Source organism: Agelaius tricolor, unplaced genomic scaffold (assembly GCF_023055355.1).
Source record: "Agelaius tricolor isolate 1412-34295 unplaced genomic scaffold, bAgeTri1.0.p SCAF_7, whole genome shotgun sequence".
NCBI lineage: Eukaryota > Metazoa > Chordata > Aves > Passeriformes > Icteridae > Agelaius > Agelaius tricolor.
The window spans coordinates 10,842,780-10,863,231 of NW_027269267.1; the positions used below are offsets into that span (position 1 = coordinate 10,842,780).

Consider the following 20,452-nt stretch of genomic DNA (forward strand, 5'->3'; position numbering starts at 1 on the left):
CAAAAAAAAAGAGATTCTACAGCATTTTGTCCATTCTGAAAGTTGTTGAGGTATGATAACAATAACTGAATACGTGTTTGTATAAGTTTTCCCACTTGAATTTCATTTGCCAAATGAATTACAAAGTACAATTCCTTAGGACAGTATATGTTGTACGTTACTCCAGCTCATCAATATCATTTTTCTCAGTAGAGATTCCTTTTTAAAAGTGTCCTCTAGTCTATTTGTAACTGACTACTCTCTTCCAGAATACATTCAGTTTCTGTCCAATATCTTTGGTCCTAAAAATTACCTTCAGTATTTCTCTAGTCTCATTTACTTCTATTCACACTCTTAATCACAGTGCTCTTGTGTCTTCCCTACATCACCAAGGAACTGCTTTCTCTGTTATGCCATGCCATCTTTTGCTACTTCTCATTTTTTCATTGTTCTCCTGTCCCTTTTAAATTTAGTCTCAAAATCTCTCTCTTCTGCAATGAGTGCTTAAATCAAGTTTTAACTCATTCATCTTCAGCCTCCTAATTTTCTGTTTTTCCTTTTACTCTTCAGCCTTGTTCCTGTTTTGTTTTTTTTTCCCCTTTCTGTGAATATACATGATGGCAACTGCAATGAATGTGCTATTTAATACCTACAACTTAGAGCCATGCATTATATTTTAGTGAATGTGAGTACATTTAGATAGGATATGGGCAAGGATAATATTGCTTGGAAAAATTTAACCGGTAAGGCATCTATAATTCTTTCCTGTTACATCAGCAATATCAGGAAAAAGTATTTGATAAAATATTTGGAGATTCTGTTTCAACATTCTGGTAATTATGTGAAGAGCAAAAATAGTTCATTTATTTCTAGAAGAATGTAGTATGGGTAAATAAATAAATCTCAACAAGCGTGCAATTCCAGAATTGAGAAATTGCTTTTTACTAGATCTCAACTAGCAAAGCAAAGGGGAAAGGTGGAAGATGAAAACAAGTATTGAGAAAGAAAGAAAGAGTAAAGATAAGAATATGGTTTTGGAACACCACATTTATAATGTATTTTTTAAGCTGACAATTTCAGAATTACTAGTGTCTGTTAGGAAATTTGCACCAACAGAGCTACGTATTAGTTGTACATTGTCTCTATAATGGGAATTTAGAGGCTTGTAACTCACTGATTCATGCCCAGCTCTTTAGTAATTGGATCTGACTACATCTGAGTATTCTCACTTACTCATTCTCCACTGATTGGTGGCTCAGAAATTTCTTGACCTGGAGATGGCAACTTTTAAATAAAAGTCCTCAGTGGATTTTTATCCTGCTTTTCTATCCATTTACTGCTCCCTGTAAGGATTTAAGAAAGTTTTCCATATAGCTTTCAGTATTCCAGAGGGACTTCTTCATAGTTCCCATTCTTATCTTTTAGAAGTGTTTTAGTATTTTCTGTATTAATACCCAATTTATAAACCTGAAGCTCTGCATTCAGGAGAGGAGAAAAACCCCATTGGGATATGATTGGTTATAATTTTGACTTATTCACAGCTTTTGATTTATTATTCAGAGTATGTAGCTACCAGAAAGGTAGTTACACTACAAAATTATTTAAAAAAAACCCAAATATTAAATTACTTGATCATTCTCTGTAACAGCCTTTTGGTTGGTTTTTAATTTTAAATTTAAAACATATTCATTGCAGTGGTTTCCATTGAAGAAGAACCTCTTTAATAGAAACTAAAATACATTTTGAAAGAGTTTAAATACAAAATGGATAAACTTCATAAGAGCCATGAATGGGATATGAAACTTATTCAAGCAAAATTTCACTACTGAGATTTTAGATGACATTGCAAAACCATCTATTTTAATAATTCCTTCCAACTCTAATAGCACAATTCAACACATGCTGTTGAATTCTCTGAAATCTCCAGGACCTCAAGCTCAGCTTCACAGAAACTGTGGAGTGTACCCACTAATTGGCTCTTGCCTCAGAATCTTTATTTCTCAAAAGAAAAAAATATCTTAGAGATGTATCTTGTTGAAGTTAATTGTTAAGGCTGTTGATGCTTTTGAAGGAATTTTGATATTGCACCATGTGAGAATATAAAAAGAGTTTTGAAATTAAATATTTTTATTGAGAAGATGGGAACATCTTTTATGGTGTGGGATAACACAGATTTTGCTGACAGCATTAGCAGAAGAGAGAGACAATAGGGAGAAAGAAAAGGAAGAAATAACAACTGAATGGGATGCTGAAAAGAGAAGGCTACTTTTTCTTCCAGAATGATAAAACCATATTTATATTTTTTCATAGTTTTTTTAACTATTAGGCTGTGGAATTCACTATAAAATATATGTGAAAATAGAAAAAAAAACAACAAAAAACAATCCAAACAAACAAACAAAAAAAACCTAGATTTTTTTCCCACTTTTTGCTTTTGGCCTGAATTTCTGTAATTTTAATCTTGAAATCTCCATTTGTATTTAAGCAGGATACCTTTTGATATTCGTTTCTTGATTTGTCTGTTGCCAGAGAGCAATGGGGTGCAATCTATATTCCTATCTCAATCTCCTGTACGACATGCTAAAAAAAAATTCAGTACATTTTTGGACAATCCATTTGCATTTCTCTTGGCTAAGAAATAATTCACCTCTTGCTATTCAGGTTTTCTGTTTATATTTTTAATAGTTTTTCTCCACACGGAGGCTTTCAGAATGCAATTTCGAACATAGAACATTTCATAGAATGGTTTAGGTTAGAAGAGGTGTTAAAGATCTTTAAAGACCTTTAAATGTCTTTCTCAGAGCAGTCTCCTTCAAAGTGGATGTTACTTTAGTCATTACAACATTTATAATTTACATTTTAAAAATTGAAATTAAAAAAGCATGGCCATTGTCTATTCAATCCTGTGTATTTTTCATGCTGCTGAATTATTCTGCGACCACAATTCAAATTTTAAGGTGGTCTGATCATCACTAGTGGATAAAATTACCTTTTCTGTTTTTGTCTGTGTGTATGAGACAGCACAAAACACTCTGGGAATTTCTCAAATAAGCTGAATCTGCTGATCTGGAGTTACATTGTTGGAAGCACTACTGGGAAAACGCCCCAGGCTTCTTGACCTGTAGTGTTTCATCAGGACCCAGTTACCATTCAGTCTTGGAGAATTCTGAGAAGAGTCATTAGTTAATACTGAAAACTTATCCTGGGGTGAAAATTTCACCTTTCATTATGTAGAGTGGAGTCTTATTTATGTATTATGTAGAAGCCAAATGATCTCACAGTCTACTGCGTGACATGACAGCGCCTGAAATATACTTCCCTTTAAAATGTGCCCAGGTCTTTCATCAGGAAAGGGAAGGTTTGGAGAATGGTGGGTAGATGAGCCCTTTCAACAGGAAGAAATCATAGTTTTGTTGTGTATTTATGGTGAAAGTAATTCCATTCCATCACAGTCAGTGACTGAATGGTCAGAGCCATGGTTCATAATTGCTTGAGTAGGAAGTGCCTTCCTTAGAGAGGCAAATACTGGTGTCTTGTCATCAGCAATGCTACAAACAGCAATACATTTTATGAGCAGCAGAAGTCAACAAAATTAAAACCCATAAATAAACAGAGGCTGAAAATTTTCCCCGGAGACTTTATGAAAGCAGTATGTTTTGATACACTTTGAGTCAAGTAGCTACTAAGAAAAACATGACTTGATATTTTTCCAAGTACAGGTGTGTTGAAGAAAGCTAAGGGGAAAATCTTTCTGCAAAGCACTGGCTTACTTGACCATGTGTGCAAAATGAAAAAAAAAAAAAGTTTTTTACTTTTTAGAATGTTTGATCATTATGGGCAGCTGGCAGCCTTAATTCCTGTCTCATAAGTCTTAAGAGCACCATCTTACCTGTCCTCACAGTTCCCAATCTTAATCTCTTCCCCAAGCCAGTCAATTGCAGGTTTTTTTCACTGTCTTTAAGTTGTCTTAAGCTAACTTCTACACTTGAGTCCCCAAGGTGCAACATTTTGCTTTAATGCCAATAAATTCTTTGTCTCTTTCAGTCTTTATTTGTACCAGCTGTACCCGTGTAGAGTAGTTGAAGAAATTCATTTTCTTTTATTGCTTTCCTGTCAATAGTTCCAACCTTTTCCTTCCTTTGTAATGAATGTACTTTCATCAATACTGCCTGGCTCTGCCTTTTCTCCTCAGCATATACATTGCCTAAGCTCCATTGATTTTTAATGACCTAATAATCTGCTGCATCTCAAAACTGCAGTTGCAAGGACAGGTCAATTCATCCAGGTGGAAACATATGCAGTAGAAATAGAATCACAGAGAAAATCAAGTAATAAAAATGTAACTTGTCTCAATTGAGCAAGCAAAACCTGCAATTTTTCAGATTTATCATAAGGCCAAACCTGTGTGGATTTTTTGACAAGTAGAAAAAAAAAGCCAAAAAATTAAAACAAAACAAACCCCCCCCCCCCAAAAAAAATAAAGCCAAACAAAACCCCCTCCACTTTCTAACTCTATATTCATTTACAATGATATTTTTTAAATACTTAATAAAATGGAAGTGCTAGCCTCATTTAGAACAATGAAATTGTTAATGTTATGATAACAAGTGGTCTGAACCAATTTATCTTATAAATTTTATTACTAGAAATGACTCATCTGTTGAGAAAACATAATCTTGATTGTTGAAGAGACCATTTTATCATTTAACATTTTAACAGTTGTAATTTTGAAATACAAATACACATAAAATATATTTTGTAAAGAGAAAGTTGGAGGAACCAAAAGAATGAGCAGTGGTTTCATTCTTAGATGATAGGAGGCATAGTTTGAGAGGGATTAATCCTGCTCTAATTGAGGCTCTAATCCTGCAAAGGGGGTGTTCAAAATGAGAAAGATACTCTGAACTGAAATTGGCTTTTAATAAAAAATGTTACTTTAAAATTTTATGTCTTTGAGTTTAAAAGCTTTAAATGTCCAGAGCCACGTTCTTTATTAACTTTGATGATGGGACAGGCAGTTTCTGAAGGAAGGAAATACATAATATAAATAAGAGTGCTGGAATGAACCCTAAAGATTTCCTGTAAAACTACTTTCTAAAGCTGCCCAACTGATTTCTAGAACTCAGAATCAGTCTTTATGTATTAATAGAAACATTCTTTGAGAATTTGCTAACACACAACTAATCCTTCTCCTCCCTTTAGGAACATAATGCAATAACAGGTGAGGAACACTTTGTCCCCTCATTTTCTCACCTTGGAGGAGCTACAAGCTGGTTTAAATTCTGTGAAATAATTAATACATTTGCCAGGAATAGCTAATTTTTTACAAGCTTCCGAAGGTCAGAGGATTTTTACTTTCACTTACTATACTTTAAATTAAATCTTCAGAGTCCCTGGGATCTTTCAGCCCCCACACGAAAGCCGAGGATGGTGAGATGTACAGAGATTAAACTCCCATTGTTTTATCTAGGTATAATTCATCTGTGTGCAAAAGAAAGTAAAGGAAAAAAAAAAGTGTCTAGAGGACAACATATGAGTCCAGAGCAATTTTTTATTTTTACATCATACATAAGAATAACCAGGATTGTTGCGTGCAAAAGTGTCTGATAATTTTTCAAAACAGTCTGGGAGAGGACTGCCTGACTGATTCCCAGCTATATGTGCTGCAGTGTTCATTATACATTTAATTTCCTCATGTCCTTTTCGCTGGTGTTGGTCAGCACTCTCCCAAGTACAGCAAACTTGGGAGTTCACTGGCTCCGGGAGGGCTCGCCTGCCGCGGGAGGCTGCTGTCCATGGTCCTGGAGAGCTCAACGGGTCTCAATTCAGGACTGCTGCTTCCAGGGTCACAGGGCAACTGCCTTTAGTTGTAGGAACTTTCCATCTTGGCCACAATTTGGGTCAGTAAATTTCTTTAAATGTTGGATAACAAAACTGTTTTTCTGCTCAGGTTATTTCATTGGTTTAGGCAAGAAAAATAAGTTTCCAAGACTGTTCATTAAGAAACAGTTAGGTTGTTAACCAACTTAAGTTCATGGGAGCAGACAATATTTGTGATGAGCTCAAGGCCAAGGCTCACATGCATTTCTGAGATGAGTGTGCAGTCCAAGAAAGAGGGAGGGATGCACCACCATAATGAGATTTTGTTGAAGTTTTTATTCAGTAAATTACTCTGTTTTGCTCTAACTGCAGACAATCAAGTTTGTGTTGCATACTCATTATATACTTTATTAAGAATAGGTTTTGATTTAAGAATGAAACTGTATTCATATTTAGGCAGCTTTTTTTCCTAAGAATAGCCTTCCTAGCATTATATGGCTATAACAATTTGACTTCAGCCTGTCCTCATTGTTTTTTATTCTCTTAAAAAATATGCTTAGAAACAGCCATCACAACTTATATCAGATATCCATATTAATGACTGTCCTATCCATGTAGTATATGCAACATCTTAAAATTATATTATTTCTTACTTTCTTAGGAATTTCGAAGAGATTTCATATAAATTCATAAACAAGAACACTTATAGGCTGTGCTGTTTGGTTGCCTACCAATATGATTTATAAGTACCAGAGGTTTCCATTCTTGTTTGTCTTATGTGGATTATTTCATTTTGGGAATATTTTTAGTGCTGTAGGATCTGCACACTAAAATTTGGGGTTTATTAAGGGATGAATAATTGGTATAATAATTTTTGAAACACTACTTTGGTTTTGCTTTTTAATACAAAGAGTGTGCCATAAACTTTGCCCCCTTCTGAGTGTTTCATGTTTCGTTTGCGGCTAATTCCACTGATTTGATACCTGTTTTTCATTCAATATGCAAGATAAGCAAGGATGGCCAGTTATCTTTTGGAGAGAAAACGACACTGACAGAAGTAGTAGATATGAGATATAACAATGTTTATATGTATTTTTTGACAAGTTGACTCAAAAAACCACAATTGCCTCCAAGGAGTGTTTTTTATACTTGAAGATATTTTAGTGTTCCAATTTTAGAATTCTACACTTACGTATTTTTCTCCTAGTCTTTTTCTGTTTCTCTTCTGTCGGAAAATAGCCTTTCTTTCCTCTTTTTTTTCCTCTTTTTTTTTTTATTGAGAACACAATTTGAAATACCTTTCTAGAAACTCTTTTTTTTTTCTATTTTTGTTAGAATCTTTCTGGTTTTTATACTTCTTTGAGAGATGTTACAACAGATCTGAAATTAGTCTAGGCACCATTTTTTTTCATAGGTCATGATTCCCAGATTTTTGAGTGCTCTTCTGTATAATATTTATGTTAGCATGAGAGAAAGCAGAGAAAGTGCTGATCATTAGGAAAAATACTTGGTAGCTGTTCCTCAGACAATGTGTTGTTGGGGGTCCTTAGTTAAACAGTTGTCATACATGAAACAATTTGGTGTCTAATCTAGAGAAAGAAGACTTTTCAAAAAAATTCAGACAACATAGATTATCACAGATCTCTACAAACATGAGATCCTTAACCTCAGTCAACTCATAAATCATTTTTTTTACACTGTAATAGATATGAATATATACCATGAAGTATTGTTATGGAAGGAAAAAAAACTATTACCTATGAAAAGCACTGATCAAGTTATCCCTTTCCACAGTGGAGAAAATATATCTTGCTGCAGAAATGTGATGTGGTTGGGTGCAATTTCTTATTGTATTGTATAATATTTGAAATCTAGAATTACAAAGGTCAAAAATTGATTTGTGCTGAAGGGATAAATTCCAATCATTTTCTGTGCTGCTTTATTTATATTTCTGTAATATAGTACTTCCTTTTAACCAAAAAAAAAAACAAATAAGCACAACCCACACTATAAAGTTCATCAGATTTCCAAGCCTGCTTTTCCTGATGAGGATTCATTTACTGACTGTTGTGTTTCTCACACAAGTGGTGATAGTCATGACTATTACCTAGCCTAACACATATTTAGGGATCTGCATAAATTTCATGTGATTATTTGATCTATGAATTTCTGAATGAAGCTGCTGTTGTAAAGACTGGAAATTTCATTTTTAATTATTACATTCCAAGCATTGCACTCCCTGAAGTCAGCTCACTTGGTTTGGATCTAATCCCATATGGCCATTCACGTAAGAGTTGGGCTCAATGATCCTCTGGGTCCCTTCCAACTCAGAGCCTTCTGTGTTTCTGCTTGTGGTTCTAATGATAAACTTTAACTTTCAGTTCTAAACTGCAATGAAAGGCTTTATTAGCTGCTTTGAGCATTTTATTGGCACAAATTTGTCCGTAGGAACAATTCTTGCCAAGTATAAAAACATTAAGTGCCTTGGTATATTTTATTTTTATGGAAGCATAAGCTTATTTATATGTAGAGTTTGTTTTTAAATTAAATTCCTGACAAACTAGCTAAACTTGTTCAGAACTTTTTGAAAAACATATGGGGTGGTATCTTCTGTAGCAAATGCATTTTTTTCTTTTCTTCTGTCCTTGTTTTCTACTGTTATACTAATCAATGAGTACTTGTTGATTTCTCTTGACTTTATGCAGTAGACCAGAAATTTCTGTTCTCATGAGAGACTTGGCTTCTAAAAAATAATTATAAGATTGGCCTTTGCAGAAAAGAGAAATCAACAGTAATACACTTCTGCTTGATTTTAAAAAGTTATGATTTCGCATGGGTTTTTGAGCTTTTCCAGCTTCCTAGAATGGTTTTCACAAATATGTGTCTGTGGATTGCTCAAGCCTAGCATTGCATGTAGTGTAAAGGTTTGTTGGTTCAGGTTTTTAAATGTCATGTTTTTCATAGATTCTCTGCAAAGTCAGAAAGTAACTTACTACTTTTTTGCATAGATCATTTTATGAGCTTCTGTGGCAAATACCTCTCTAAATATGTGGTAAATATTATTGGTAAATATTATTTTCATTATTCACTATTCAGAACACTTAATAGGGATTTTGAATAACAGTGTAAAATATCTAATTAAACATAAGATTTTTTTTTTATTATTATTTCCCTAAAATTTAACTGATCTTGGTCAGTTAAATGATTTTGGATTGCAGAGTATGCCCATGTATTAGCCATCTGATTTTTTTTTTTTTTAAAACACATTGTTGTTCCATTTATTCCTTTGTAGAACTGTCTAAGCCAGTGCCATTTTCATGGCCCTTATACTTTTGGTTTTGATCAGTTTTTAGCAAGTGTTGAAGAAAAGAAATTTAGCACCGTGCGGATGGGGGCTGGAGATCTTGAAAACTACCAAACTGCTTTAGAAGAAGTGCTCACATGGCTTCTTTCTGCTGAAGATGCATTACAAGCACAAGGAGATATATCCAATGATGTAGAAGTTGTTAAAGAACAGTTTCACACCCATGAGGTATATGTTTATATTAATATTTTGAAATGTATTTATTCTATTGTCTTTGATTTTTTTTTTGGAGGGGATTTGTTTTGTTTTTATTAATTTTGATTCGGAGAATGTAAACTGGAGACTCTGCCCTAGAGTCATAGAATTGTTTAGGTTGGAAAAGACCCTTAAGATTCTAAAGTCCTACCATTAACCTAACACTGCCAATTCCACCACTAAATGCTCCTAAATGCTGCATCTATGCATCTAAGGATGGCTACTCAACCTCTTCCCTGGAAGTCCATTCCAATGTTTGAGAACATTCAGTGGAGATGTTTGTTTTTTTTTTTTCCCTAAAATCCAATCTAAACATCCTCTGTTACAATTTGAGGCCATTTTCTCCTCTTCTTCATACTAAGCAACTTTCTGCCTTTTGAAGAAAATGAAAGTGTTTATTTCCAGTTTATGTTACAGTTTTGGTGAGGGGTTGAAAAGATTAAAACCAAGGTTGAAAATCATGTTGGCAAAATGGTGCAATTGTGTTCTTTCATTTCAAAGAATGCAAATGAAAACTGGATTTTTTTTTTATTTTTTTTAATTGTCAGGGGTTTATGATGGAGTTAACAGCTCACCAAGGACGTGTTGGTAATGTTTTGCAAGTTGGAAGTCAACTTCTATCAACTGGAAAACTTTCCGATGAAGAAGAGAATGAAATCCAAGAGCAAATGAATCTACTTAATTCTCGTTGGGAAAGTCTCAGGGTAGCAAGTATGGAAAAACAAAGCAAGTAAGTAATATATCTGCTGTTATTACACCATATAATAATTAATTCATTCATTTTGACTGAAACAGTCCTGAACTTGAATAACAGTTGGGATTTTCCTTCACTGTAAACAAAACTCCATCTTGTATCTGTTTTACCTGAAATTTCACGTGCAGTGATTTTGAGCCTTGCATGTTGTTTGGAGCCTGGAAGCCACATAAAGCAGCAGCTCCCAACAACTTGGACACAGATAACACTTTAACCAAAATTTGCATCACCTACCTCACTTTTATTGGAGTGAAAATTATGCTATTTTAAAAAGTGCAAGGCCTATAGTTTAAAAATTGAATTACAACTAGAAGTGGAGAAATAATCTATTAAATATTCACAATAATATTTGGAAATTTTTATTATTACTGTATCTGATTTTGGAATTTTGATTTACATAGTGTCATCTGGGACAAGAAATTCCATACATGTAAAAGCTTGTGATTGTGCCACAGGGAAGTAATTTGGTTTATGGGATACAGAGATAAAGTATATATTTTCTTACTTTCTTCATAATATATATTGAACATATTCAGTTATTCATCTTGCTCCTCTTTATGCTTTTTCCAGTTCTACCTTGCCTTTTGGAGTTGAGGGGTTTTCCTATTGTATTAAAAAGTGAACTGTGATTTTTAACAATTGTATGCCATAACTCTCTTTCTTCCAATATATTCTTAGCAATTCCAAACATTTGTTTTCTTTTCAGCTTGCTACTGAGTACTGAGAATGTTTCCTTTATTCTGTCTTCCTTTGACTATAAAATTGTTTCTGAGTTTCACGTTTCAACCTAACTTATTCCAGTTCTAGTATATTTTTGGAGACAAAAAAAAAAAATCTATGATTCCTTACTGTAGGGAGATTTTATTGGCCATACTTATTTTCATTTAAATCAATACATGCAAGTTGCTATGTCTCTGAGTGGTACTTTTTCTACTTGAAATGTCCTTTAACACCAGTTGTTATCCCATCTCCCAGCTGCAGCTGTAGTTTATTGCTTGGGGAATTGAGTGGCCTAGTGTCTTCTACAGCATATCATATTTGGGTAATATGAGTTCAGTAGAAGACTTAAGTAGAAGAAGAATAATAAGAGCTTCACAGAGAGTGTTGCACTACTATTTAATTTTCTATACAAAAAAAAGAAATCTGTGATAAATTCAATTAGATTTGGGATAGGGGAAGAGAAAATTTCTTAGAAGTGATATCCTTAGATATAGTTAATTCTGGCCTTTTGGTCAAACCACTGTGTTTCAAGAAACTGGCTGGATGAGTATAAAAAGTTTTCTTATAACAATATAATATATTTTTGGGTTATTATACATAATTTAAACTCTCAGGGTCCATCTTCTACTTCAGTTTAAAGTACAATCTTCTGAGCAGATTGCTATAATCTTGTCCCTAAGGCAACAGTGGCACATTTAGCCAAACAGGGATGGTTTTTGTGAAGATGAGAACAGCAAGACTGTCTGACCTCTGTAATGGTAATAGGAATTGTGAAAAAAGGTACCACACTTTACAGCACAAGGAAAACAAAAGCAAGTAATAAACAAGGACAGGAGGAAGATATACTGATAAATATGCTATAAAAAAATGAAAGGGTCCTATAAAAACTGATTTAGGAGGTCAGAATTTCAAAAGGAAGTTTGGAACATAAAAATGCCTTTGTATAAAAGCAGCCCAGATTGGATTTCTCATGTATTCACTATGTATTGAAAGTATTTGACTCTTTGAATAAGCAGTGCAGTAGCATGCTGAAGGAAAACTGGTTTTTTTGGTTTTTTTTTTTATTTCTTCCTCTTGGCCTTTCCCAAACAGTATTCTCTATAGTAAAGCATCTCAGTGATAAATATGTCACTGTAGAGAAAAACAATGCAATTTACGACTTTATGGGGAGTTCAACAACTTTTAAAACACATTCAATTTTTTGTTTTTTTTATTTGAAACTTATTTGAGCCATACTATAAACAAAGGTTTTGATAATCTCCTGAGGTATATAAATAGATATTAAACCCTCATATCAAATGTTTATAAAAGTATTTTGAAAGCATGGAAATACCCAGTGAATGGTAAGAAAGAAGAAGCATTCTTTTACTTTAGGAATGAACTGTGATTATGTTTTGTGATTATTTAATTTTTAAGTTCATTCTCTTTACTTCAGAATAATGTCAATATTATGTATAATAATTGTTTCATCATATTTTCATTTTCTTAAATTCAGTTTACTGTAACAGGTTTTCTGTAGTTTATTTAATTTAATGCTAAGAGGAATATCTCCAGGATAAAGCAGTGTGCTTTATAATAGCTTAGTTTAGAATATCAGGACAATAAAATAAACAGTTGAAAGTGAAGGACTCAGATCTGAGATCCCTAATCCCTTGTAAACCATGGGCTTTATTGAAACAGGGTATCATCCTTCTGTACTCTATCTGCAATTAATAGAGAGATTAGGATGGAAACAATACTATATGAGTCCTCTGGTGGTTTTGATCAATCTTTTAAATATTATTTCCAGGAAAAAAAAAAAAAAGGAAAATAGAAAAAAATTATAAAAACCAAATCTGAAATCCTGAAGTGCTGATGGTGAAGATTTTGTTTAGGAGAGTTTTGAGAATTTCTAAAGAGGCAAGTCTAAGTGGAAATCTGTCATGAATTTTTGGCCAGATCATTTTGGACCTATCTATACAATTTGATTAGGCAAAACATAAGTATTTTCTGGTTAACTTTCAGAGTATTTTCCATTGAATAACTGAAAATATAATATTTTTTCTATTTAATATCCTAAATTAGAGAAAGCCTGGTAAGATCAGCTATTTGAGTAGTTTTCAAAATACTTGTAGTGAATAAAACAAGCTTCAAAAAAACAGTGTAGAAATTTTGAACTCCAACTCTAATAGAAATGCAACTGTAATACAAAGCTTTAACAGATAGAATATTATATGATGTAGTCAGTTCCTAAAGAAAAAGCTTCAGAACAATTTGTCTAAATCAAAACTATTTCAAAAAAGTTTCAGTTCCCTTCTCCATAGAACCATAGAATGTGATGGGTTGGAAAGGGCCCATTGGGGTCATTGAGTCCAACTCCTGGCCCTGCACAGACACCCCAACAGTCCCCCCAGTGCCTGAGAGAATTCCCCAAACACTTCTGGAGCTCTGTCAGGCTGGGGCTGTAACCACTGCCCTGGGGAGCCTGTTCCCCTTCCAAAGCATGTATTCAATATATTTCTCTTCTGCCTTCACATGTAACCTTGTGAAAATCTGTTAGTATATGGGGCAGATGTTTCTGCTTCTGGTTTTCTTCACTTATAAATTCTAATTATTTTTTCTTTGTTTTACAGTTTGCATAAAATCCTAATGGATCTGCAGAATCAGCAGCTAGCCCAGCTAGCTGATTGGCTGACAAAAACAGAGGAAAGGACAAAGAAAACTGATTTGGAACCTTTAGGTCCAGATCTAGAGGACCTAAAGCGCCAAATAGAAGAGCATAAGGTATGCTGTGATGGGCTTCCAAAGGCATAAAAACCAAATTGGGTGTTTGACATTTTAAAATCTCTACTCCTGCCGTTAGAGCATAGCAAAGTAATATGAAATCTTGGTTTAATATTTATTGTTCTAAGCATTTAACAAGCTTTTGTAGACTTACTTTATCACAACTGTGAGTTTTATTCTGATATAAAGAAAATATTGCTTTCTTTTTATTTATAAGCAATATACTAGAATATGCAAGGCAACTGTAACATCTTTTCATTACATTAGAATGAAAATAGATCAGGTTTTTTAATGCTTGTGTATTCTTCTTTTTGCATCTTGTTTTTTTGTCTTACATGTAGCATCAATGATGCACTTATCAGACCACATAATATTGCTAGGACTCCAGAGTTCCTGAACATATATTTGCACTGAATATATATTAAGCACTGTAAAATGCACTACTTTCTAGCAGTAGAAAATAATTTTTGGTAATATACAAAACAATAAAAAAAAAGCAACCAACCAAACTCAGGAATAGATGGAATTTAATAAAATGGAATTTGGCCAGTTAATCCCCACATTACGTAAGGGTAATTTTTAACTGGAAGAATTAAGAGCTAAAAAGAGACAGAGAGTATAGTTTGTGTAGTAGTTTGAGTAAATTTATTGGATTAGAATGCCTTGCTTCGTATTAATGTAGATTTTAAAAAAAATTTATATATGTGTCTACAGCACAACATGATGATAAGGAAACACATAAAAATGTAGAAAACAGAGGTGATTTGTGAGGTGGTGGAGATTTAATATGATGACCTTTGAATTTCTCTACATCAATGGCTCAAAGCTGTTCCTTGCCATGGTATCTTGAGAGATTTTAACACCTGATGCTTCTTGGCCTGTGTCAGTGCCAATCCAGGTTTTAGAGGGCAGATCATCCTGAAAAACAATTCAAACTGAAATCAGCTTTTACAGTTCTTTTAAAAATAGGTCAAAAGCTGCAAAAGACATCATGATGAACTTGTGTGTTAAAGATGATTTCTTTGCATTCTGATTAAGGAGTGCTACTGAAGAAGAATACAAATTCTGCAGCTCCTGCTGCTGTTGGTGCTGTCTGTGCTTGCCCTGTGAGCAGATAATGCATTTCAGTATGTGGGTTTGCTAGCTAAGGACATTTTCTGACATTACATTTTCTTTTTAAGACAGACATAAGGTAATTATGAAATGGTAATTGGAGAAAGGAACATGAAAGATTTCGAATACATCAGTACTAAGACTTGAAAATCTTTACTCCTATTCTATGCATTTTATGCTTGAATACTAATATAAAATGCAATACCTTTATTTATGCAGTCTCTTTATGCTTCTTCCTTCTGATACTGAGAAAAATAGGTAATTATCTGGTATTTGAATATTCTGAGTGAAGACATGCAGAAGCCTCTTTTCCACATGTTTGTTCTTCACTGTGGTGTGTTGAGTTAGTGAATGTTATTTATTTATGTGTATTACTTTTCAAATCTCTTTCCTGTGAAAAAGGGAATTTAGCTAAATTGCTGGAAATAAAATGGTTTGGATTTAATTTTAATTACATTTGCATTCATCTATCCCTTGTGTTATTCAGAAGTCAAAGAACAGGGTTTTCCATTCTTTCAGTTATTGAGAGAAAATGTCATAAAATTTTATTGTATTTTGCATACAGCAAAGCTACCTCCTATAGCAAGGGTTAAAACAATGGACTTGTAATAGAACATTTATTGCTTCATCATTAAACAAGCAAATTAAAAAAAAAAAAACCAAACCATTCATATTTTCTCTTAGTCTCACATGAGTCTGGTTTTATCAGAAAACAAGGTTTTGTAAATTCATAAGAGGAACCAAAAGTTTGAAGATATAAAAAGCAATCATCATTTCAAATGGAACAGACCAGCCAACATATTAGGTTTGGGTTGTTGTCATCGTGCCTCTGTCTCCTCTTTACCCTTACAATTTTGCCTTCCTCTCTTTACTTGTTCATTAGTAGGCACTTTTCACTCATTTATTTCATGTTATGTATCCCCCTTTGAGTTATGATTTCCATACATCAGATTTCTTTATTCCATGTATTTTAAAATGATGCTGCAAAATATTGGTCTCTAGTTCTTGTGACTGACACTTCAGTTTCTCTGCTGGGACATATTAAAAAAATCAAAAGGAAACCAAAAAAAAGCCCCACTAATATGTATTGGGTATGGCAGCCAACAATTACACCATAGAAAGAACATAACATTCTTCCCAGCGTGCTGCTTAGGTCCAAAATATATGAGGTTGGTATCTTGATAATACTGAAAATTTTCTGCATGGACTGAAGTGGTGAAGAAGAAAATTTTATGTCATTAGGAATGTACAGAGTTCTGGTAAGAAATCTGGCATAGTCAATATATTTTAGAAGATCGGTTAAACATTTCAGTAATTTTTTTTTTTTCAATAGCATTTTAAGTATTTTTCTCCTGTTACAGTTATCCATTCCTTATTTTTTAAAGGAAGAAAGCTACTTTTCTGCAAAAATCTAAGGACTATTGAGCTGTCCAAGCAGAATATGGTATTGGAAATGTTAGAATAAATTTTAAAAGTGTGCTTTTAATTGCACTGGTTTTATTATTCCAGTTATTATTTATTATTATTGTACTATATATATAATTATTATTTATTATTAATATACTGTATAGTTGGTAGATTTTTTTATATTGTTATTAAGTTTCTAAAAACATCTAAGCCTTTTTTAGTGCCAGGATTTTTAGTACTTCAAATTAATTTCAAAAGTAAAAGGAGACACTTTTTCAGTGTCCAAATATAAGAATGGATTTGTCTTTGGGACTTGGATGACTTTGGTGAGCATTTTTATTCTTTTTGAACTAGATTACGTTTAAGTTGTGTAAATTGTTATGTGATCGGTAGGAGTTAAAGGAATTGTAGAGTTTTATGAGTTTCTCTTGTTGCTATCTTTATTCATCAACATCTATGTCTGTCTTACATTTGAAGTCCCTGCAAATTTGGTATTTCTCTAATAAGCTCAAGGCAACTTGTTAGAAATTACCATTTAAATTATTTGAACAGAGTATGCCTCTGCCTTGAAACTGTCCATCATAAATTCCTGTTCCAACAAGATCCTGTAAACAAACAATTCTCACCAATGAATTTCATGGTAAAAATAGACACTTGGGTTATAAGGAACAGTCTTTTACTTCAGAGTAAATTGAATCTGCCTGAGGATTAGATAATGAGTCAACTTTCTGGTTCATCTGTTCCTTGACTTCTCAAGTCTTTCACAATGTGTGTGAGACTCCCACCTCCAAAGTGCCATCCACTCCTGCTAACTCTGGTTTTGTTCTGGGGTGCCATCTGTCAGATTCCAGCTAATAAGGAAATTCAAGTCACCTTGTCCATGGCTGTAGACTTAGGGAGCAATGAATTTGTATGGCTTCAAGAGGGGGTTAAATGTGGGGGAAGTGAGCTGTATTATACTAATCCCTGACTGCTCTGCCTCCTCTTCCCTCTCAAGAGCTGCATCATAAAATGTTGAGAAGTCTAAATTCCAGGGATGACTCTAACAATTTATTATACTTCACAGTCCTTGAGAATTGTTTTATAGTCTAGCTCTCTGAAGCAAATGGTACTCACAGGCATGAAAGTCAGAAAAAGGAGGATTCTTATATTGTCTCAATATGCCCATGAAAGAAATTAACTCTGAAATGGGTGGTAAGATATTTATACCGTAAAAACAAAGTAGTCTGTGAGTTCCTATTGCTTATAACCACATTATGGTTTGGGTTTTAATTTTTTTTTAATTTTTAAATAAATGTAAGATGTCTTATGAAAAAGAGTTTTAGAATGCATGAACTTATATTCTGCAAGGACTTCATACATGAGTGAGTTATTCCACTTGAAAAAGCAGCAGAAAACCACAACATTGTGAAATTCAGCATAGTAGGTAGCACAGTCAAGGTTTCTCTTGTGACAAGGCCGTGTTATTTTTCAGGCTGTAACCATCCCACTATATATGCATTAGTCCCTAGAACACACTCAGCTGAAGTACTGAGAGCATAATCCAGAACTTTGGTTTCCCCAATTCTTTTGTTGGATTGAGGTTTGAAGGAAGGTAGAGACAGCTAAAAAGTGTGACAGCAAGATGGAGTCCTGGATACCTTGGGGTTTTCTTTTTTGAAGGGAGTGATATGAGGTCTTCTCTGTGGTTTTAATTTTCATTACCAACTTCAGTTCCTTCCATTTTTATTGTGTGTCCTCTTGCTGTGCCTGAGGAAAGGAAGGAGAAAATAGGCCTGGCAGCTCAGTTCCCTGGTGCCAGAGCTGGGCTGGTTTTGATTTTGTTAAGTATAGCAAAGGAGGGGCACCATCTTTTATGGCAAGTGAGGGGAAAAAAAAAAAAAAAAAAAAAAGGGGGGTAAGCAATTTTTTCATCAGGTGTGCAGAAATCATGAAATCCTTTTGTTTCTTGTTTAGTTTCCTGGTTTCTGCAGTGAGTGTAAGTAGGGTGCTGCATGAGTTTCCTAAGGGTGGGTCACCTCCTGAGCAGTTTTCTCCTACATGAGTAATGTTGTAGGGTGCCAAACTGAAGTTAGCATGTGCTTGTTTAATGAAATTTATGTTATTTTTATATTATTACAATATTGAAAAAATATATTTTCATGCATTATTTTAAAATACAAAAATTTAATTCAGTGGCTATTTAAAATCAGCTGGTTATTGGTATGTATACATATTAAGTGACTATCTGTAAATCAGCTACATAAACTCAACAAATTATTTCTCAAGCAAAATTTTCAGTCTGGAATATTGTATATAAGTTAGAACTTTTGAGTAACTTTAAGCTCTGGAGTTCTCATAGTCATTTATGCAAGTTAACCAGTCAATTGTACACTTTTTTTGGTAGTTTTTTTGTTTGTTTGTTTGTTTGTTTTTTTGTTGTGTTTTTTTTTTTTTTTTACTTTGGAATACATTTTCTAACACATATCCTTTCATTATAGGCATTTCAAGAAGATCTGGAGCAGGAACAAGTTAAAGTGAATTCCCTAACTCATATGGTAGTGGTGGTAGATGAAAACAGTGGTGACAGAGCTACTGCTGCATTGGAAGAGCAGCTTCAGGTAATGACTGTATGGCAATGCTGGTCCCAGAAAATTGAAATAGAAAATTTTAAAAAGCAAAACCAGATAGTAAATGTGTTCATGATCTACAGGATCATAATTTGTAGACAAATAATGGTTATGAATAAATAATAAGATTATTCTGTATTTTTCCAAAGCAGATTTGAGGGGGAAGTCATAATTTATTTCCCATTATTTTCTCATGGCCATGTTTCTTAGGAAAAGAAGGGAAGTATAACTTAATTGTATTTTCTAAATGCAATCACTTGAGTATCTTTAAAAGACACCTTGGAGATACATTTGTGGTAGGGCTTGCAGCCAAGATATTCTAAAAGTTTTTCAAATATTAAATTGATCATAGAAACAATTCACTATTTCAATTGTGTCTTAAAAATGTTGCTATTTTCATATTATTTATATTCCAGTGCTCTTACTGTAACTTCTGAATGAAATTGGATAAATGAAAGTTGATAATTAATGTTGAGATACATTGAAGGAGAGTTCTCTTGTGTTGGTGGTCAGCTCTCCAGGGTCACAGCTCAAGAGGAACTGCAATATTACAACCAAGATTCTTTCTAGTTTTCTCTTTCAGAAAGGAGAAACTGTTTTTCTTTAATTTTGCTTTATTACCTAAGGAAATAAGAGCTTGTGGGTTCTAAATCATTAACACCCAAGGTTTCTCTAGAGAAGCTATCTACATTCCAGCAGGTATGGCTGTAGCACAGATACCTGTGTGCTGTCTTGAATGTAACTAATTTGGGTAGCAATAGAGTAAATCAGTAATTAGAATTTAGAGTAGGCTTTACTAAGATGCTGAGCCCTGCCACTTCCAATGTAATTCTGAGTTTTCTCTACTGCAGCTACTTAGTCAACCCAGCCAAGATAACAATGCAGCCTCTACTGATCCATAATTATTCATTCCTTTTGACTTCCTCTTAAGTGTCAGAACTGTGCTGCACCTGCCCAAAATAATCTTAACCTTCCAGAATATCTTGCCAGCCAGCTCCTTGGAACTGTTCAGTGGAATAAAGCAGATCCCTAGCAAGAACATGGCTCCTGAAGCAAAACTAGACTTGTAAAATGTCTTGAATGGAAGAAGAGACAAAATAACTAACAGTTTTTGATATTTATGGCACTTCATGAGTAAGAAAATGTATAAATGAGAGTTTTTAATAGTGCAAAAAACAAATGAATGGTTGGTGGATTGTTAGAAAATCTCATTTCACATCTTCAGAAGGAAGAATTAAGAACCATCAGGTGACACAGCTTCATCCCATGTTATTACAATTGTTGGAAAGGTACCATTAGTATCCTGTGCAACATCTGTGGCTGACCCATATTGGAATAAAGCATGAAATAGAACTCAGAAAATACTGCAATACCTTAAACAAACATTATTAATAATTAATGTAAATTAAATACAGTGGAAATACACAATTTGTAATTGTGCAAGTGCAGAAAACACCAATTATTGTCTTGGAAAAAGTACATTCCTTGAAAGATGCTAGAAAGACAATTCCTGAGTCCCCTCACCCTGCAGCACAGGCTCTCTGAGCAGAGCATGGGGTGCTGTGGAACAGAACATTTGCTCTTTTATTATGTCCTTTATTCATAATTTCTTACAGAAGAATCTGGGAGAAAACATGATTCAATTGCTTTGTAAGTCAAAGAATATGTAGAAATATTACAGATGTAATAAAACTGAAGTACAGATATAAAGCTACAGGGTTTAGAGTG

At 33.7% G+C, this 20,452-nt stretch overlaps 1 protein-coding gene across 9 annotated transcripts in view; it reads left to right on the plus strand.

Annotated features, from left to right (window-relative positions):
• DMD (dystrophin) overlaps positions 1-20,452 on the plus strand; it is a 1,148,686-nt gene that overhangs the window by 431,283 nt on the left and 696,951 nt on the right. For all 9 annotated transcript variants that reach the window (XM_071430346.1, XM_071430344.1, XM_071430345.1 and 6 more), the window contains exons 9-12: positions 9,146-9,331; positions 9,907-10,088; positions 13,445-13,595; positions 18,596-18,715. In XM_071430346.1, the coding sequence (XP_071286447.1) occupies positions 9,146-9,331; positions 9,907-10,088; positions 13,445-13,595; positions 18,596-18,715 (639 nt within the window). The remainder of the gene's footprint in view (positions 1-9,145; positions 9,332-9,906; positions 10,089-13,444; positions 13,596-18,595; positions 18,716-20,452) is intronic.